We start from the raw sequence: 22,594 nt of genomic DNA, 5'->3' as shown, positions 1-22,594 counted from the left end.
AAGTTGAACACACGTCAACTTTGTCCCGCGGACCGCAAACTCTCACAGCTAAAAAAGCACTACATACTGGGGGTGGGGGGGAAAAAATCGATACGTAGTAGTATCACGATACTTTGTGGCGATACTGTATCGATACAGGGACGCCAAGTATCGATATTTAATTATTCATAAAAAAAAATCTTGGGGCGGCTAGGTGGTGCAGTGGGCAAGGCGCTCACCACCAATGCAGGAGACGCTGGGTTCGAGCCCAGCTCTCCGCATTGCTATCAGCTTGGCTGGTCGTTCATACTAATACAATTGGCAGTATTAGGGGGTGGGAAGCTGATGGGTGTATAAGGAAGTTGCATTGTTCATTTCAATACCTGTAATAGTACAGTAGTCCACACACACACATGTGCATTCAGTTAAGTTGGAATATGACTAATACAAACAGTTCAGTTTGTCAGGTACATGCAACTAAAGTTAGTTTAGGTTCGTGTTAACGTTAGATAATGTACAAAATAAACGTATTTCCGCTGCTATATACATCGCTCTTTTATTTTGGAACCCCCCGCGACCAGAAGTTATTACCCTCATTATCTGCTTGAGTGTCCGGTTGTTGGTTTTCGTTAGCTACAGTAGCAGCATATCAACACCAGCCATGGGAATACTGTTTTCTAAATTGGGGAGGCTTTTAATAGTCAAGGTAAGAGGATTTTAAGTCATGGTATCCATAAACTTCAATCGGTTCGGATCCTTTCGTGACTGTAGGGAACTTGATGGTACAAGTCTGACCCACTTCCAGTGATGAAGCTAAGCTAAGCTAACGGAGCGGGCGTTCCCTAAGCCTAACGCACGCACAGAGACAACAAAGGTATGCATCTTCTTGTCTAACTCCAGGGAAGATGGCAAATAAGCTAATTTCCCAAAATGTTGGCGTTTCCCTTTAAGTTAAATCCTCTCTACAAGTGAAACTGAAACTAAGTTGTTGCATAAATTGTTAAAGGGGCACTCAGGATGCCTAAACACAGAATGACACTAGTATCACTGACTACCACGGCAAGCCTATCGAATATTATTCCATTTAATAATAATAATAAATATATAATAATTATTATAAATATTGTTTTCCTGTTGTACCGAACCGTGACCGCAATACTGAGGTACCGAACCGTGGCTTCTGTGTACCGTTACACCCCTAGTACCTCGTTCTTGATGGGGTAGGTAGATAAATGACAGACACTGTACCTCGTTCTTGATGGGGTAGGTGGCGTCGTGCTGCTTCTTGGCCTTCTTGTCTGGCCGGCTGACATCCAGGTTCTTCATGTAGGTCGTCAGCACCTGGGAGACGCCGATGCCCGACAGGATGCACATGACGGGGGCCAGCACCAGCATCAGACGCACCTGGCGACCGGAACACATCAATGGAGCAGATTATTAATCTGGTCACAAAACCTTTAAGATTTTGATTGATTGATGTTTTCTATTTTTGTGTCTGACATAATGATGTATGCCCAGCCCATATGGGCTTACAAGACACAAACAATAAGTATATAGTATACTTAACAATAAGTATATAGACCAAGATGGACACAAAAAAGAACTAAATTAATACATAACAAGCTGTAAACAATACAGTACTTCAAAGAAACAAGAGGAATTCATATACAATTATATAGGATATAATGTGTTTTGTCTCAAGTGCCTTAATGCCTTCTCCAAAAACCCTGCAAAACTGAAAATCTCCACAAAAAAACTCAACATACAACTAGAGTTGTTCCGATACCAGTATCGGAAATGCCTCCGATACTGCCTAAAATGCTGGTATCGGCGAGTACCCTCTAATTCTGCGCTCCGATACCATATGACGACACTGCGGTCTGCTGAGTGAGCATTATAAAACAAACATGTTTTTAATCGACCGTGAATTAAAGTGTCAATGCCATTTGTCATTTTAACAGCAGATACTTTCTTAAATGCCATCGTCCCGACAGAGCGCTGTTGACTGGGAGCTCTGCATTAGCTGAACAGCTAACCGAAAGCTAGTTTTAACGTTACCTTGGCTAAAGTTGGGGCTATTCATAATCCAGCAATAATGGCTGCAGACCTGCAAGCAAAATACAGCGAGTTGGCACAGGAGTATTCCAAGGTAAATCACTTTTACACCAGTAACGTTAGATTTCCTTGTTTCCATCTAAAGTTAGCTCACGTTAACCTAGTTAACGTGGTCACTGATCTAAGTTACCTCTCGCACACAATTAATGACATGTTGCGGACAGCCATATCGGTGACAAATAATGTTTAGCTTTTAGTGCCAAATGATAAGAGTCTGAGGTAGAGTCTCAAAAGAGAATGTTGAATATTTATTTTGCATTAAAAATCACAACAGAGCCTCTACTAGCTAACTGAAGTTACCGGAGCCTTCTGGAGTGCAACAACTATAACGTCTGTGCGGAATCAATGTCCCAACAACCTTTCCGTGGGTGAACTCATTGAGATTGTATATGATACTAATCTATACAATCACCTGTTGAATGAATACCATTACTTTATAGTTATTACCGGTAGTAGAAAACAGTATATATAAAACCGTAGCTGTAAAAAAAGAAGTTTTATAATTTTATATAATATTGTTTATTATTATTGTTTTTTTTATGTATGCACTGGTATCGGATCAGTATTGGCTGATACCCAAAGCTTAGGTATCGCGGAATCGGATCGGGAAGGAAAAAATTGAATCTGAACATCTCTACATACAACTCTCAGACTGATTTACAAATAGAATTTTCTCAAAATAAAACCCTCCTCAAGTCGGTGTACAAGGGGCAGTGAAAAATTTCATTAAATTAAATTCATCCTCCACCACTCCCAGATCACAGAGAACACACAACCGCTCCTCCTCACACCACTGAGGATAAACGGGGCTACCGTGGACAGGGTGAGCAGCTTCAAGTACCTGGGGGTCCACATCTCAGAGGACCTGACATGGACAACACACATAGACTCAGACGTAAAGAAGGCGAAGCAGCGCCTCTACCACCTGAGACAGTTAAGGAAGTTCAGAGTATCGGGGAAGATACTCCAGTCCTTCTACTCCGGAGCTGTAGAGAGCATCTTGACTGGAAACATCACTTCCTGGTATGGAAACAGCACGGCACAGGACAAGAAGGCCCTACAGAGAGTGGTACGCTCAGCTGAGCGTACTACGGGTATTGCACTACCACCCCTGCAGGTCTTCTATAACAAGAGGTGCAAATCCAGAGCCTGCAGGATAATGAAAGACCCTCACCACCCCAACAACAGCCTGTTCAAGCTGCTGCGGTCAGGCAAACGCCTGCGAACACCAGCAACTAGGACAGAGAGACTTCGGCTCAGCTTCTTCCCCCAGGCCATCAGAGTCTTGAACACTGAACCTACTGCAGATCTACTGAGGACATACCATGAGGGCTGAGAAGTACCTACTGCAGATCTACTGAGGACATACCATGACGGCTGAGAAGTACCTACTGCAGATCTACTGAGGACATACCATGACAGCTGAGAAGTACATACTGCAGATCTACTGAGGACATACCATGACGGCTGAGAAGTACATGCTCGTGACTCCATACATGATGATGAAGATCCTGGCGTCAGACAGGTTGTTGAAGCAGTAGTACAGACCCACTGGCATGGAAGAGAAAACAATCAGTCAAAGAGCAAAGTTTTGGTAAAACTGAGAAACGTAGAATAATAAAGCGCTGACCTTTGTTGAAACATTGTCCTAATTGTCCAAACCATGATTATACAACATTGTAATGGTCATTTTGAGTGTTTTCCCATAAGTTGTTAAATTACATGTTTTCTCTTGTACATGTAAAGTCAAAGTAAAGGCTGCAGCACAAACCAAAAAAAGTAGACTACACAAATATTAAAGTAATGATCTTGAACATTTTTCATATGAATATTTTGCCGCTCTTATGAATATTTTGCCGCTCTTATCATTAACCAATGTAACACAATAGTGACTACAACACTTAGACCTACTCTAAGATGGAAAGAGTCAACGCAGTGCAAAAACACAACAGCAATAATCACTTATCACCAATAGATGCCGCCAGAAACTAAAAAAGGAGGATCTTGTAGATAACTATAATGAAATAATACCCATTACCAAGTGTGTATGTTAGGGGAATTTGTCTTCAATATCGCAAAGGCAAGGACAAATATAAAAAGTTGATGTCTGTTAACCCTATCAAAACAGCAGTCAAATTGTATATTTAAATTTTTACAGATGTTTTATAAGATTTACAGAAAATAAGAATGTATCGGAAAAATGCTAATTATATATCTCTTATATCGTAAAACCGTGAGGAAATGACTAAATCCAAATTTAACACTGCCATTGGAAAGAGGAGCCTTTTCCATATCCATAGGTGTATGATTTGGCCATAATAAGGTCAAGTTCAAATATGAATTTATAATTTATTACTGCATCTACAAATCCTTCTGTTTAATAATCTTCCCTTTATTCATTTGCTTAGATTTGTTTGTACACTTGATCTCATGAAGGTGCTGAATGAGCTCAGTGAGCGAAATCTCTAGCGCCACAATTGTAACATGGTGTTATTCACCGGCACAGATGCAAAATAAAATCATAATTTATATTCTCGTTTTTTTTATCATTTTATTATTATCTTTTTCCCCCTCCTTTTTCCCGTTTTTCTCCCATCCCAATGTTAGTCGTTATGCCAATTCCCAATCCCCTTCCTGGTCGTTGCGCACTCTACCCCCTACCGTCTGTCTGGGAGGGCGGAGACTATCACATGCTTCCTCCGACACATGTGTAGCCAGCCCACCGCTTCTTTTCACCTGGCAGCGCAGACTCTCACTGGGGGAGTGTAACGTGTGGAAGGGCCACACTACCTCCCCCAGAGCCTTCCCTCGCTGTGTGCAGGCGCCCCGACCGAACTGTAGGAGTCTCTGTTTACAACGACCAGGACCCACCCCACCGGCGTTCCCACCCGTTGACACTGCCAATTGTGTCAGTATGGACGGCCGACCAAGCTGGAGGTATTGCAGCTGGATTCGATCCCATTGTCTCTGCGGTGGTAGACAGACGCTTAGTCGGCTGCGCTACCCGGCCGCACCTTTTTTTTTTTTTTTTTTTTTTTACAATTTACTCAAGCCTAGTAACGGACACAATATTTCTGACACTGGGAATACATACCCCCAGGTCCCTAGATACCAAGAACATGCTAATTGACCTTGTAGAAGTGGAGCAATCTTCCATTTACTAAGGCCATGTCCAGACAAAAACTATTTCGTTCTTTTTCGTTTCCATTTCGTTTATTTAAAAAAAGGTTCTATTTTGAAAACCCGCGACGGGAAGTATTATCGTTGTTCTGTGCTGTGCCTTTGAGCTAACGTAATGTTAGTTTCCAGAGGAGTGGAGAGAGTAAGACCGCGGCTCAAACTACCTGTGTTGTATTAAAGTAATTGATTGATGTTTAACTTGTCCCGGTGTCCAGTCCTTTCGACTAGCAAACGTTGTCTGTATTTAACGTTACCTCAGGATACCTCTGTCTATTGTATTTAGTTGGTTAGCTATTTAGCTAATGTTGATATAATTTTGAATAGCATCAACACTAGCTGGCAGGCTACAGCTCAACACCAGCCATGGGAATATTATTTACTAAATTATGGAGGCTTTTTAATCGTCAAGGTAAGAGAGGATTTGTCATGATCAACTGAAGGCGTATGCTATGGAACAATATGTGCTTGGCTACTACTTGGGTTCAGAAAAAGGCCAGCTATGTGACACTAATCTCTAGCTAGTATCGTGTATTGCATCCTCCCCTCTCTCCAGTGTGTGTGTGTGTGTGTTTGTGTCAGTCTCAGAACAGGAGAAGTACAGTCTAGTATTAGTATTGGTGTTGCAGCACGCTGCCACTCAACTTATGCACTCTGTACGATGCCATTGTTGTTGTGATGTGAGAGTTTGCACACGCGGGGTAAGGGAGAGGTGGGCTATCGCGTCAACGGTTGAGGAAAATACTCGTATCGCTTGTAAAGACGGCGATGCAAGGGGAGCGTCTTCAGAATTGCGCATTCTGGGAGCCGGTTTCAGAAAATAGCGTCTTCAGGCTGCCAGAACGCAGTTCCGTGTGGATGAAAGGTGCATACGATAAAATACTTTGACTGATACGACCGAAATCGGTTTCGTCTGGACATGGCCTTAGGCATGTACCTTTAGGCAAAATTTCTGAAAATAGGGCTACAGCTTAACACTTTGAATGCCCATCACAAGATTTCTCGGGTTATCAGCCCGCCCCCTGAATGCCCATCACGAGAATTCTCGTTTTATTTTTTTTATTAGCAATCTGAATTCATATTTCATCAACCGAGTCTACCGTTGGTAAACCTGCCCCGCCAGGCGCCCAGATGTGAAAAAAGCACCCCCTATCGTCTACCAGATGGTAATGCACCCTTTTGGATTGGACTCAATGAAAATGGATGAGAAAAAAAAAACTCCGGAATCCACATTTTACTTCTCACTCATGTAACCGGAGCCGATCAGATTCATTCTGGACCCTCAGCACAGCGTGTAATATGTGTTTTACAGTATACGCGTTGGATCAATAAAAGGATAGATTTTTGGAATGGCGATCAGGAATTGGAATAATCCATTTGGATACCATCTGATCTCAGGTAAGGAATCTATTTTACCAGTCTTAGGATAATCAGACCTGTTTTCACAGAGATATAAGCGTTCCCCTATTATGTGATATGGCTGTTTGACTGCAAGAGCAATCAGGAACTGAGAGAATCGATTTTCAGCTAGCGGCACCAGCGTGCACACGTACACATATACTATCGATAATCTAGCGTTTATTTGAAAACGATTCATAAATAGGCCAAAAAATTACAACGTTCTAGAATATTACAGTACAGGGCGATCATCATGGAATCTTTTTTTCCCCCTTGAAAACGAGGGCTTTTCAAAATGCTATAAAACGGAAATGAACCGATAAAAAAACAATCCGCTTCGACAATGTTGACTGGAAATGAGTCATTGATAAGCGACGGGCAGATTAGATACATAGCCATAATTTAAAACATAGATTAGGCGATATGAATGCTAACATTGAAGTGGATGGTGGGCATTCAAGCACTAAATGTGCACCCCCTGCTGGGCACTGAAATTGTTAATGGGGTAAAACTATGGAATAACTGTGACAAAGAAGTAAAAATGTGTAGTTCGATACATAAATGTAAGAAATTATTCAAATATAAGGCGATACATAAATATAAAACCTTATTATCCTAATAACATAACTATTAAAATCGTGACAAATAAATATATAAAAACATAAATAAATGTGTATATGTTTTGTATATAAAACTATGAACATTTTGTAACCTTTTGTTTTTGCAAAATTATGTAGTGAATTATGTTTTTTTTGTAAATTTAATGTAAAAAGGGTAGGCAATTATAAGCCTCGGCTTCAGCCTACACCTTTTCGGTCATTTTCTTTCTTTTATAAATGTTCTACTACTGTACATTGCTTTGTAAAAGAAGACCTGAAATAAAAATCATTCATAATTGGGTACATCATCTACCTGGGAACATGAAGACCAGCAACTGTAGGTCAAAGTAATAGGATGACCAAGTGGTGGGCTGGTGCTCCGAGACGGAGGCAATGATGGGGATGTTGTTCTTGGCATAGGAGGGGTCCAGCAGGGAGTAGAAACGACCCGTCCATGGAGAGATCTTACCTACGGTAGACATGGAGGTCAGGCTTAGCACAGGGCACTAATGACCCTCAACCAACACCACCACTCCAAAACAGCCCTTGTGGGTATACAGTTATCTTTGAGCATGCAAGAGGCTTCATCAAGTCAAAAGGTTTGATATAGAACAGTGAGGATTATTTAACACAAAACTAGATTTTCTATGGGTGCAGCCTTGGAACCTCATCAGTAAGATTGGGGTTTTAAAGTATTTTATAGAGTCTGAATCCAGTATAGAGTTTGGGGGGGGGGGGGGGGGGGGGACAAAGAAAATGTATTGCTTTTATTGCACTAACAACATATTCATCAGCAATGTAATGCAACAAAATCCTAAATACCTTAAAGAGGAACTAATTTCAGAATGAATGAGTTACTCCTCTGGTCTAACACAGTACAAAGATACTTGTGAAAATGAGAAACTCTCCCAAATCCAAAAACTAGAGTGCTAAAACTCTAAACTTGTGATGTCATCAAGTATAAAGTCTGAAGTTGCTCCATAGACAATGAATTGGGAAAGATTTGATATATGACACAGAGCACCCAGGGGAATGTTCTGAGTTCATGGGTAAATTTTCTGCTTCAGAAGTGAGAACACTACTATAGAATGACATTTAGATATAAAAATTCAAACTTAATGTTCTGTGGGTCCACAAAATCAGTCTCCCATTCATTGTCAATGGAGAGAATCCAGACTTTATACTTGATGACATCACAAGTTTGATTCTTACTTCTCTGGTTTCTGGCTTTGTGAGAGTAGCTCATGTTTACAAATATTGAACAGTCTTAGGTCATGGAAATAGCATATTCAAATGGTGTTCCCCGTTGATAGTAAATGACTGGGGTTGTGGTCGAGGGCAGTTGTAGAACAGGGGGGGGGGGTTAGACTCTTTAGCTGAACAAATCCAGGTATTTTACCAGCTTGGAACCGGTTTGAAAGCGAAACCGGATAACGGGAAGCCAACCCAGCTTACCGGTCACACTGAGAACAGCTCCCACAGAGAGCATGAGGAAACCCACGAGGGAGATGACGCTCTTGAAGAGCACCTCAAACTGCTGGGGGTTGAGCTTGCTGCGCAGGTAGTCCACAAAGGCATGGATCTGGCACAAGCCAAACACGCCGAAGGCAGCCATGTGTTCAGATGACTGCACCGGCTGGTGTGAAGAGAGGAAAGGTAAGCAGCGATTCACACAACAAAGCCCAGTTTAACCACCAGGACTTTGGCGGTTAGCAAGTTTGCACACATTAATTTAGTTAATTACAGCTCCATGAAATGATGTAGATGAAAATATAGCAATACCTTGTCTCATTAGGGGCCGAGACCTTATAATTTAATTTAGCTATAATTAACACAACTCAAGGATGCAATGTATCAATGACATCCCTGGTGGCCATATTAGAATTAATTTACTCTCAAACTAAATTAATACATTTTTGGATGTGTGTGAGATTATGTGCAAAATAAAATCAGCATTGTTTTGTGGTGAAGTGCCCCTTTAACATGCACTTCACCAACCATGGTTTTCTAAAACATGGGTGTAAGACGCCAATGTAAAACACTGGGGTCCTGGAAATATACCATTATACATTTATCAAAGTAAGCTCAAAGGTTAATATATTATAGGTGAAAATATGCTGGGAAAAATGAAGGGCCAATTAAATTTAGTTTAGTGATGCATTGGATCAAATAAAAGTTGATATTTTGCACGTATATAAAGCAAATATAGGCTATACAGCAAGTTCAGAAGTGCCTCACATTTGTGCTAAACAGACGCTTTAGGTGTAGCGGTTATTACTTGATAAGTCTGAGGAACAGTACACTAGACAATCATATTTCATCAGACGTAAAATATAAAATAAGCTTTACCTTAACTTAACTACTAAGCCCTGCGCGGCCTCTAGCACAATGTGCATTATGACGATAGTATACATAGTCCCTCGTCTGTACCTAATACATTCTAGTTTACCTTTATTCATATTCAAATTTATTTTATTACCTATATTTATCGTCTTTCCATTACCCTGCCCCTTTCCATACCTGTACCTCCCCTCCCCATGTGTTGCTATGACAGCTGAACCTCCCCAAGGGGATCAATAAGAGGAATACGTTATGTTACCTGGAAGCCAACAAATGAGATCTGCATGGAGAGGATGGTGCCTAGGCAGTAGACAGTGCAGTAGGCCACATAGATGCGGTGAGAGAAGCGGCCCGTCAGCATCAGGACCAGCACGTGGAGAGGGATGAGGTTGATCAGGAACACATAGCCACCCCAGGAGGACACCTACAGACACCATAGGAAAAAGGCCATTGTAACCTCCGAATAAGTTACTTTTATCGTGTGGGTCATAGGCATAGAACTTTAATATCTAAATCTACATTCATGAAGGTAATTTGAAGAACAAAATTTGAATTGCATTGAAGTTGAAAAATACATAACTTAATGCATCTTAACATGAACATAAACAGGAAACACATATTTCGGCCATCCTATATAACAAAATAACTAAATAAATAGGCCTAACAATGATAGCTAACACAACTAGGCTACACTCATTCACTATCAGAGTTACAGTGATGGCAAATGTAGGGTCTGGGCACTCCAACTAAGCAGAGCTTGGTGAAGAAACGGTCCATGTTGTGCTCATTAAAAGCACAGTCATGTGCTTGACATAGTGATGCACGATATATCGGCCGCCGATATAATATCGGCCGATATGGCCGTTTTTTTACACATCGGTATCGGACCGATATCAAGATAGGGCCGATATTAAAAAAAAAAAAAAAAAAAAAAAAAAAAAAAATGTATTATTATCTTTTTTTTTTTTTTTTTTTTTACATGTTTTGGCCTTAAATAGTTTCAAAATATCAGTCATTTCTGAAAATAAGTTACAAACGTAAAAAAATTATGCGTTTTGGAAAATAGCTCTTTATTTGATTATCATAAAAAAGTGTTTTCTATACAGAGATATCGACATCGGTAAATATCGGTATCGACCAGAACAGCAATATTAATATCGGTTATCGGTATCGGGCCACAATTTTCACATCGGTGCATCACTAGCTTGACACATGCGACAACCAACCCCAAAGAGAATGTGACGACCAACCCCAACTGGAATGTCTTGCTAGTATCAAGACTAACAACCATCTAAAAATGAGTTAGCCAACAACAATCTAAACTATAGCTTTCCCTTCACACTTTTTAAATGGTAAGAATTGTTTCATTAGAAGAAAAATACTGAGGAGCTGAATATTTACAATTTCACGTGAAAAACACAAAAAGTCCTCTCACCTCAAGTTCAGCTGTCTAACTCCAAAGAAGACTATGTAGGTGAGCTCTGATCCCAATTCTGGACATTCCCATACCAAAATATGGGAGACAGCGCCTTTTGGTAGCGAAATATAATGAATGTGACAACCAACCCCGTTCTCCCCTATGCTATTCAAAACAGGAGCTGAGTCCAAGACAAGTGTGCATAAGTGAAAGAAAGGGTTTTGCCATAGAAAATAGTTTTCCTCCAACACTGTAGCATGATACTCAATCCATCACATATTGTGGAGAAGTAAAAACCACCAAGATGGATTCAGAATTTCTGTTTTTAAGGTATAAATTACCCATCTATGACACATCAAAATGCCTGCTGTGAAAAGGGTACTAGTATCCACACATGAAACAACGCTCATTTCAATAACAACAATCAACCATCTTAGGTGTACCAACATATATTAATACGACACCGGAAAGGCCCCTTCTATCCAATTCACGTTATTTGGCCATAGGACTTACTCCCATTCCTATTTGGACAAATTTCTTACCATGTAAAAGTAGGCCAGGGCGCATATGGACGACCAGTAGACTGAGCCCGTCTTGACAGCCTTGATCCACATGTAGTAGGTCAACAGCATGCAGAATATTGCAATACCTGGGTAGAGAGCATGGGAGTAGAACTAGCTCATCCAAGAACAGACATTTTGTATGGAGGATATGGATTTATTCATTAATTCAAACCTTTATTTATTCTCGAAAAGACAATTGAGGTCACCCTCATTTTCAATGTCGTCGAGACTTTACAGACATTTCAATGCACACATTTCTACAGTATAACAATAATAAATATGAACTATCTATAGTACTTTTTTTCAGACATGAACTGCAGTCCAGAGTGCCCCACAGCAATTAGTATAAATGAACATAGGCATAAAATCAGCACACAATTAATAGAATAAAAAACGCTTAAATTGCAGACAAGGTGCAGAATAGGTATAAAAGTAGTGCAATGTAAACGTGCACTTAAGAATAGGCATAAAATAAGTACAATGTCGCTCGAAGGCATGTGCACCCCCCCGGAAAAGTCAGTCCCTCATAGATTATAGATCAGGCCTTTACCTTCATTGTCATACGAGCCAGCGACAGAACGAGAGATGTAACCAGGCACCACTGCAATCATGGCTGCTGCCAAGAGCCCAGCACCTGCATCCTGAAGATAGACACGTTGATGGGTTGCAGGGTTCCCACAGGCATTGCAAAATGAAATTCAAGGACTTTTAAGTACTTTTCCAAGCACCATTTATATTTACTATTTTCAAGGATGTCACTTGAAGGATACAATTCACTTTTAAATGCCGTTTCTTTAAGCATCTTCTTGGCCTGCTTGCCAGCGAGTACAAGCTAGAGCATCACACGCGAAGAAATGAGGAAAAGCAGTTAAGAGCGCGTGAGACAGCGACTCGTCAGATTTGATTAACCCTTTGGGTGCCGTTAACGTAGAACTACGTTTCTGTCGCCCGACGGTTGAATGCCGGAAACGTAGATCTACGTTTTTCTCACTGTATTTCTTTTATTCACTATTGCCATTCATAATTCAGCGGGGCACCTTGTGCATGCTGTACTGAATGTGTCTGAGCTGGCAGACGGTCTTATACCGCCATAGGCCGCTATTGCACTCCATTAGAAACAATGTAGTTTATTTTCTCTACCTAACACGCACTTGTAGGGATGGCTTGGACAACTGACCCCGCCCGCCCGTTCATGCCCAATAACGTCGGAGACAGGATCGCTGTGGATAACTGGAATGGCAATCAGATAATTGGATTATTTTTTTTGCATTACATCAGAGACCAGGTAAGGACTCTATATATCCAATCTTGCGCTGATCGGATATTTCTTTCTCCCGCGATTGAAGCTAACTGTGTGTGGCCGTTTACCGTTGGGTGCAGGAGGGGGGGGGGGGGGGGGGGCGCCGCACTCCAGGGCCCATTTCATGTATGCACGAGGAGATATAATAATGATAATCTAGCATTGATTTCAGGAAGATTCGATAATCAGGCGAAAAATTACAACGTGATAAGTGGATTCCACTAAAACGCTATTTTACTGGCAATACTGGTATCGGAACAACTCTAGCGTTTACATGGGGTTAATGGGCGGCAAGGCCAGATGCACTTCACGGAAGGGGCGTGGCACTCAATGTGTTAAAAACGGAACAAAAAAAATATTTCTTGATTCAGAAAAAATTTATCATGCAAACAATAGATAGCTGGAACCATATTCTCTATCAAGTTTCAAGTTTCAAGTTTCTTTAATAGTTGTCATACAGAAGTACAGAATACTTTCATACAAAATGCTTCTTACTGTTACGCTCCAGAGACTGTGCTAGACAAGATAGTATCAAATAACATAGTATAGCATGTAATTTAGAAGAAGAAAATGAGGTCACAGTGTTCGGTATAGACATATGTACAATGTTCTGAGTTACCATATAATATACAATACTATGCAGTGTACTAATGTACAGTACTATATAGTGCAAAGCAGAAATGGGATGAGGTACAATTTAGGTACAATTTACAGTAAGGTGTACGAGTTGTAGTGCAATCCTTCATCAATAAATATAAAGTGTGGGGAGTGGGTGCTACAGTGTGTTTGTTTAAAGTGGGTGTGTGCTATAAAGTGTGTGGAGTGGGTGCTACAGTGTGTTTGTTTAAAGTGAGTGTGTGCGTGTGGATGTGTGTGCTATGTGCGTTTGGTGGTTGTTGTTGTGTAGTGTTCATTGTTCGTTTAGCAGCCTGATGGCCTGGGGATAGAAGCTTCTTCTGAGTCTTTCTGTGCTCCGGTATCGCTTGCCTGACCGCAGCAGTTCAAAGAGGCAGTTGTTCGGGTGACTGGAGTCTTTAATGATTCTCTTAGCCTTGCCCTTGCAACGCTTGTTGTAAATGTTCTGGAGGGTGGGGAGCCCCCCTCCAATTGTGCGTTCGGCTGAACGTGTCACTCTTTGTAGTCTGCTTCGGTCTTGTGCAGTGCTATTCCCAAACCAGGAGGTGATGTTGCCGGTCAAGATGCTCTCTATTGTACATGAGTAGAAGTTCTTAAGGATCTTCTGACTGACTTGGAACTTCCTTAAGCGCCTGAGGAAGTAGAGGCGTTGTCGTGCCTTCTTCACAACACTGTCAATGTGTGTGGTCCATGTCAAGTCCTCGGATATGTAGGCTCCGAGGTACTTAAAGCTGTTGACTCTCTCAACCGGTGCCCCGTCGATGCTGAGGGGGCTGTAGTCCTTGACCCCCGACCTCCTGAAGTCCACAATCATCTCCTTTGTTTTGCTGACGTTCAGGGAGAGGCTGTTTTCCTGGCACCATCCCGCCAGGACCTTGACCTCTTCCAGGTAGGCCCTCTCGTCGTTGGCAGAGATCAGGCCCACCACCACTGTGTCGTCAGCAAATTTGATGATTGTATTGCTACTCCGCTGAGCCACACAGTCGTGTGTGTACAGGGAGTAGAGGAGGGGACTCAGAACACAGCCCTGGGGGGCCCCTATGTTGAGGGTGATGGATGAGGAGGTGCAGTTGCCTGCTCTCACCACCTGGGGTCTGCCAGTCAGGAAGTCCAAGACCCACTGGCAGAGGTCATAGTTCAAGCCCAGGTCCCTGAGCTTGGCTATGAGTATGGAGGGGACTATGGTATTGAATGCCGAGCTGTAGTCGATGAATAGCATTCTCACATAGTTCCCCTGCCTCTTGTCCAGGTGTGATGCTGCTGTGTGCAGCACATGGGCTATGGCATCCTCCGTGGACCTGTTGGGGCGGTATGCAAATTGCAGGGGGTCCATGTTGATGGGGAGGGAGGAGCAGATGTAGCCCTTTACTAGCTTCTCAAAGCACTTCATGGCTATGGAGGTGAGAGCTACAGGGCGGTAGTCGTTGAGGCAAGCAGGCTTGGATTTTTTGGGTACAGGGATAATAGTGGACTTCTTCAGGCAGGTGGGGATGACAGCCTGTTCTAAGGACAGGTTAAATATGTCAGTGAATACTGGGGCCAGTTGGTCGGCACAGACTTTTAGGACGCGGCCGGGGATGCCGTCCGGACCTGCTGCCTTCCTGATATTCACTTTTTTAAAGGTCCGCCTCACCTCATGCTCTGTTACCCTGAACACTGCGCCTCCATCAGCAGCCGACCCCCCCCCCCCCATTGCCGTGGCTTGTGAGCTGGTGTTATTACCAGCATCAAACCTCGCATAGAAGGTATTGAGGTCATTTGCTAAGGAGATGTCACTGTTCAGTTTGAGGGAGGCGCCTTTGTAGTCTGTCATCGTTTTGAGCCCCTGCCACATAGCTCTAGAGTCAGCTTGTTCAAACTGGAGTTCAATTTTATCCCTGTAGCGCCGTTTGGCCTCTGACACTGTCCTCCTTACGTTGTATCGCGCCACCTTGTGGTCATTCATGTTGCCTGCCACTAGGCCGTCGTTGTATGCTTTGGTGCGCTCTCTCAGAGCTTCACGGACGGATTTGTCTACCCAGGGTTTTTGATTTGGGTAAACTCTCATTTTGGTAGTGGGGATTGTTTCTTCCACCAAAGTACAAACATAGTCCAGCACTGTCTCCGTGTAGACATTAATGTTATCTGTGTCGCGGAACACATTCCAGTCTGTGCAGTCAAACGCAGACTGGAGCGTCTCCTCTGACGTCAAATCCCATTTCTGCACCTCTCGCGAGACTACAGGAGTACTTTTGATTCTCTGTTTGTACATTGGTGAAAGAAAGATGGACGCGTGATCTGATTTACCAAAGCCACTATCAGAATGAGCCTTGTAGCCACCTTTAAATTGCATGTAACAGTGATCTAGGATGTTACATAAGTTAGGACCTTCACTATATAGCTAGCAGAACATAACTAATATCTGTATAATTCCTTTTAATTTTAATTTTCTTGGTCTTTGTTGACATTTTTGTTCAATTAATTTTCTTCTCAGGCCTATGACGGGGTGGGTTGGGGGGGGGGGGTTACTATTATTATTATATTTATTTTTTGTCAACGGTGGTTGGTGCAGGGGTTAGGGGGTAGGAGTTTTTTTATTTTAAATGAGGCAAGGGGCAAGCCAATGCATGTAATTGGCAAATAATTTAAATGTATGTTTTATGTGCATTGTATGTGCATTGTATGTCCTGCCTTTTCTTCCAAAAAATGATAAAAAAAAAAGAAAAAAACATGGATGAACAAAACATTCAATGCGAATGGTTTTGAATTTTAAGGACTTTAACGCAATATTAGCATCTTATAGCTCTGACGCCACCGCTGTAAGCCTATGGAGTCGCTCACCTTCTTTGCAGGGCTATAACTATTTAAATAGTATAGCTATATCTGCATTACTATGGCCCATTCGACATCGGGTATCCATCTTTCAGGATGTGGGAACGTTATATTTTTCCATTCATACATTGTCGTTTAATACCGTCGTGAATATAAGTATGTTTTTAGAGTTCATTCCTAGAACGCGAGTTAGAGGCCCTGATGCATATTATACTTAATAGATGGCATTTCGTCCCTATACAAGCTACAATTCAAATGCATATGATCGGTATATATTATGCTCCATCATGCATGAAGGAAATGGGGGGGGGGGGGGGGGGTTTCGGATTAATTGATTGTCAATAACGGCTTTCTTTAGTACAACATCATACATTGATCAGATGGATTGCAATGAAGGAAATGGACAATGGAGCTGAAATTAACGTTAAATTCCTCTTACCTCTGGCCGATGATACTGGAGGAAAAATATTCCAATTATTTGATTGCCATCTGCTAGAGCGTGTGTCCATTTGGCCGACACCATAAACTCCAAAAGCATAATGATTCTTGCGTCTAGAAGGCGATTCAATGCACTCGACTGTTCATCTGGATTCACGGTACAAGAAAACTGCGCTGGGACGACATTCACCGATGCACAGAATCATACTTCCTGTAGAAAGTAAGTGCAACATCGGCCGAAATCCACCAGGCGGCGGTATCGGGCCATTGCAATCGCAGACAGTTTCCCAGAGCCTTGGTGGATGAATTATGAATGGAAATAGCGAATAAAAGAAATAACGATGGCGTTATTCGATTGGCGGGCAATATCGAGTTAACTCGTTCTTGGCGCAGAATGTGTTAAGCACCTTATTAAAATGGGCTGTTCAAGGAATTCCAGGCCTTTACTTTTTTTTTTTTTTTTATATATCAGCACATTGAGTGCCGACGACGAGATTAGTCATGCTAACTCGCCATGCGTTGAGTGCCAATGACGAGTTCTCGTCTTTTAATCGTTATTTCTTTTATTAGCGATATCCATTCATTCTTCATCCATCCAGCCTGATGTTATCATTGTGAATGGGTCTGAGCTCGAAAAGGGCAAATACCGCCGCCTATCGTCTCCCGGATGGTAATGCACATCATTTGATTGGATTGGGTGGGCATGTGCATCAGAAAAAACGTCCGGTCCGGGGTTTTCCCTTCTCTGGCATGCAGTATCGTATTACCAGATAGACTGAGGACCCTCAGAGCAGCGTCGATTATGTGTTTCGGACTATAACGTTGGATCAATAAACGTGATCAATATTTGGAATGGCGATCAGGAATTGGATTAATCTTTTTGCAGAACATCTGATGTGAGGTAAGGACTCTATTTTACCAGTATTGGGTTAGTTAATCAGATGTTTTTTTCTCAGCCATCGCAGCTTGTCTGTGTGTGTATGACGTTAGCGCTGACCAGGTCATGGATAATAGATTTTTAAGCCCGCTTCTCTAGCGTACATAAGTACACATATACTATCGATAATCTAGCGTTTATTTGAAAACTATTAATAAATCAGCCGGAAAATTACAACGCGTTGTGTATTCCACTAAAGAGCTATTATCATGGAATTTCTCTGGAATTACTAGAACTCTCCAAAACTATACTCTTATTCAAAACGGTATAAAACGGAAATGTACCAATGAAAAAACAATCCATTTTGTACATGTTGACTGCAAGCAAGTCATTGATACGCGAGGGGTGTTTTAGACCCATAGCCATAATTTAAGATATAGTTTAAGCCTTCGCAAATTTCCCCGACCTCCCATTGACTTCAGTGCTGGCACTCTAGCCCATATATGGTCAAAGGGGCGTGGCACTCAATGTGTTAAGGACCTTGTGGGAACCCTGTGGAAATGAGTACTATACCAATGCTAATAAAAAGACAGAGCGGTGTCGTTTATATATCCGGCATACCTTGAGCTCCTTGGTGAAGTGGTAGGTCACTACGGTAGTGAAGGAGGAGAAGAGCGGAGCCAGGAAGACGCACACGTTACGAATGTCGATGGTGATGTGGAAGAAATGCAGCGTGTGGTACAGAGCAGCAGAGGTGACCATCAGTCCTGGAGAGAGAGGAGGAGGACACACAACAACGCTTCATATGAGCTCGCTATAGGGAGGTGTAGTGGTTACGTCATTGCTGTTTCCGCAAAATTGCAACGTATTTCCCCATTGCTTGCTAAATAGTCTCATTTAAAACAAATAAAGCATGAACATTTGCATGGTGTACCTTTCGGTGGGTATTCATCCACAATCTATAGCTCAACATGAAAATATTCGCAATTAAAATCGTATTTCGTATTTTTTGCTTAACACTTTGACTGCCAGAAAACGCTTAAAAGCGGCATTCCCGGCCATGCTCAAGTTGCCGGAGGACGCTTTACAGCGTCCTTATATCAATATTTCAAAAATCTGCGATCGGATTCATATTTCCCCTCCGCTGGCCTGAGATCCACCAGGAGGAGGACCCACTGAGCTCTCTGGCGGTTCAGGAGCGCCATCTGGTGGCCGATCGGCGCAATCGCTTAACAGGAAGTGCTATGGAGGTTGTGCTGGTTGGCCGTATTACTTCCGGGCACTCTGTTTGGCTACCGGGACTCGATCTCGACACAATACATAGCGATCGATTGCCAATAACTCGATAAACAACATGATTTGGACGTATATACCATTATACAAGCTGGAAATGGACCGGGTAAATCTACATCCCATAATGATAACATTTCTACTCTACGATGATCGCCCAACGGCGCGCGGAGACTGGGGTGAGTTTTAGCGTGTAAAATTAACGTCTTCGATACTAACTGCTATGATCAACATTTGACCCACATTAGATGATTGGTATAACGCTGCCCACAGAATTATAAACGCCCCCTAGCCCATCCGGTCAACATCAGATGATGTGTAGTAACTTCTAGAAGTACGTCTAGTTGGAATTTTTTATATCGCGCTGATTGCCATAAAACTGTATTGCATCATCAATATAATGCATTTGGGGCTATAGATCACGTTCTGGAGAAAGCTGCAGAAAGAGATGAAAACATACTTATACATTAGACCATACTTTACTATGAATATGTGAATGAAAAAGTTTAACGTTGCTACACAATGAACAATACATATAGGACTTTGAATGGGCCCTAATAATGGCAATGTAGCAATAGAATTTAAAAAGTTATAGCCATGCAAAGAAGGGGTACTTCTCCATAGACAAATAGAGCCGGCAACCTATGGTATATCATGAATTTAACCCATGGCAACCAAAGTGTTAAACAATAATAGTGATAGAAGGGAACTCATTTTGTGCAAAAATGGAAAGCTTTCCAATGTTCATGAGGCAGAATTGTTACAATAGCCGATAATCCATTTTCCCAATGATGAATCCCTATACGGGTGGACCTCACGGGCGGTCCAAAGTGATGTCAGACTACACCTCACTATTGGTACAGGTGGCAATATCAGTGGCGGATAGGGTTGGGTGACGTTCACATTTGAACTGATAACGGTACCTGTGAATCGATACCGGTGCCCAATGGTACCTTTTTTCTGTACCGTTAAGTCTCTAAAAATGTCCCGTACTTTTCGGACTATAAGCCGCGGCTTTTCCCCCAATTTTTCGACCCTGCGGCTTATATAACGGTGCGGCTTATATGTGACTCGACGTGACCAAACCCGAAAATGTAAAAATCTAAATATTGCTTTTTTGACTGCATTGAAATGTTATTTATCTGTTCCCTTATTTGCTAAACTTAATACAACTTGTAAATTAGTTAATTCTTGTTATTTGTCCGACAGTATTGTGTCCCAATGCTAATTTTATGGTAATTAAACATTAAAACACCTGCGGTTTATAGTCCAGTGCGGCTTATATATGTACACATCATCCAATTTAGCTGCTGCGGCTTATAGTCAGGTGCGGCTTATAGTGCGAAAAGTACGGTAATCTACCTACCTCAGTTGTCTAATTATTATTTATTTAGAACAATTTGTTAATATATATATTAGGGCTGACCCCTATTAGTCGACTAATCGGTCGAAAGGAGCCGTAGTCGACTGCCAACCTCTTAGTCGAATACAAAAAAAATTAAAATATTATAAAAAATATATATATATACATTTAATTTTTTTATCATTCTTTCCAAAAGAAAGAGGCCTAGCTAGACTCGTGGCTAACGCTAATGGCACGCATACCAGAGGCTAACTGCCTAACTTTTTTTTAAGTCTACCAATAGTCAACTAACGACAAATTTTGGCCAATCATAGTCGACCATCCAAATCCTTAGTCGGGGACAGCCCTAATATATATATATATAATATTGCAGGGGGCGTTGTCTGCATCTAGCTTTGTAAAGTGTAACCACACTTGCGACAGTTTTCGGCTTGCCATTGCCCCGACTGCTTTGTTGTTGAATCAAGTCAAATCCTAGGTAAGCGTATATTGTGTGCGTGAACGTTGACGTGAACGTGCGGCACACTTCATAGGTTTTGTGGTGAACGAAACGTTGACGGCATCAGTCGGACTAAAAAAATGTATATGTTTTTTTTGCATTACCGAATTGTGGCACCGGTGGATCTCACGTGAATCGGTACTCTGTAGTACCGACGTGATTCGGTCAATACCCATCCCTAGTGGCTGAACATTGATATTGCTTGGACGAACGTTGTACAAACACCCAAGACCTGGTATCACTTGGAATAACCTTGTACAAACACCTAAGATCTGGTATCGCTTGGACTAACCTTATACAAACACCCAATACATGGTATCACTCGGACTAATCTTGTACAAACACCCAAAACCTGGTATCACTCGGACTAATCTTGTGCAAACACCCAAGACCTGGGCCCTATTCCTCATACCTGGTTCAACTAAGTCGATCAAAAGTCCCATTATCCAGATTCAATTAACCCGATGTTTGAATCCGTGCTTTCCCTGTTCCTCGAACGCTGATTCTGTCTTGTTAATTCGAACCAGACTTGATACTCAGGATAATTGTGCGCGGCCGCCTCACCTGAAAAGACAGCAGGTGTCGATCGCAGAAATCCTGATTTTCTAACGGCATTGATTGATAACTTTATTAACAGATTGCAGAATGGGTACAATACAGTACAGCTCAATAGCCTCACAGACAAGTTAAATGCATAATCTATAGGCTAATTTTAAATCCCTCATTACCCCCAATCAATTAGATTATATTTCTTTAAATGTGCCTGCTGGCAGTAGGCTTAATGGAATGAATAATCAAATGAGATCTATTGCTAGCGAAAATAATTAGTTCAACTCTTTCAGAATAAGTAGATACAAACAAGCCCAAAGAGTATCTAATTGATACGAATTAATAGATACTTATGAGGATATCTGTACTGTATGCGCTCGGCTTAGGTATCATGTACTTTATATATAAATACATGGTTCCCAACATTTTCAAGGCGCGACCCGAAATAACGTGTCCGAGAGGCTTGGAGGGAGGCTATACAGTTTCACTATTCATCAGGTTTCAATCTGTTTCGGACATCATCCATACATGCATTTAATTGATTAACCTTTGGTTTATACCAGTGACACCTCACGTTCATCATCAGACAACACTAACAGTGCTTGAACAGATAGATGCATTTTCTCAAATTCATTAATGTCAACGGCTCATTCAATTTCTCAAATCCGTCAAACAGCGCATCTCAGACATTTTAATCCCAGTTACAATATCACAATAACGTGCGAGTGACAGTGATACAATTAAACAATCCACAGATTCCACGTAATTCATAATCCACAGTCTAGACGCTTCAATTTATGCTTGAATGAAAACAATCCGGGCGCTCCGTTAAGCAAATACATCCACAGCCGAGAATATGCAACTAATCAGAGCCAAACGCCCAATAGGTTTAATTCATTAAAAATATCCCCGCAGGATTCACATTTGCAATGCTCCGCGTTATTAAAATAACCACTTGTGTGTCGCGACGCGCCATATCCGTATAAATATGACGTGCATTATTTAGGACAAAGTAAATCTATAGGCTGAATGATTTATTATCAGCATTTTAAGTCTATTATTTTACATTTCAAAAGCCCCCTCTGGTATAATGGGATCTAGACTGAGAATTATTTCAGGAAGCGAGCTGCATTTCTTTGCGAGGGTGAGGCCATGGTTTATCGAGCTAACTGAACTAAACCCTGCTCTGGAGCAGGTTCAAACTTTCGGATCTGTTACCATAGCGATTTAGAAAATCCGACAT

At 41.7% G+C, this 22,594-nt stretch overlaps 1 protein-coding gene across 2 annotated transcripts in view; it reads right to left on the bottom strand.

Moving 5' to 3' along the window:
- stt3a (STT3 oligosaccharyltransferase complex catalytic subunit A) overlaps positions 1-22,594 on the bottom strand; it is a 40,822-nt gene that overhangs the window by 13,338 nt on the left and 4,890 nt on the right. For both annotated transcript variants that reach the window (XM_084319579.1, XM_084319580.1), the window contains exons 5-12: positions 18,272-18,417; positions 12,139-12,229; positions 11,568-11,674; positions 9,868-10,032; positions 8,724-8,904; positions 7,582-7,737; positions 3,554-3,645; positions 1,228-1,383 (exon numbers count right to left, since the gene is read on the bottom strand). In XM_084319579.1, coding sequence (XP_084175705.1) covers positions 1,228-1,383; positions 3,554-3,645; positions 7,582-7,737; positions 8,724-8,904; positions 9,868-10,032; positions 11,568-11,674; positions 12,139-12,229; positions 18,272-18,417 — 1,094 coding nt within the window. The remainder of the gene's footprint in view (positions 1-1,227; positions 1,384-3,553; positions 3,646-7,581; positions 7,738-8,723; positions 8,905-9,867; positions 10,033-11,567; positions 11,675-12,138; positions 12,230-18,271; positions 18,418-22,594) is intronic.

The sequence above is a fragment of the Notolepis coatsorum genome (assembly GCF_963971535.1).
Source record: "Notolepis coatsorum genome assembly, chromosome: 8".
Classification (NCBI taxonomy): Eukaryota; Metazoa; Chordata; class Actinopteri; order Aulopiformes; family Paralepididae; genus Notolepis; species Notolepis coatsorum.
The sequence above is the reverse complement of the archived record's forward strand: the minus strand, read 5'-3'. Positions and strand labels throughout refer to the sequence as shown.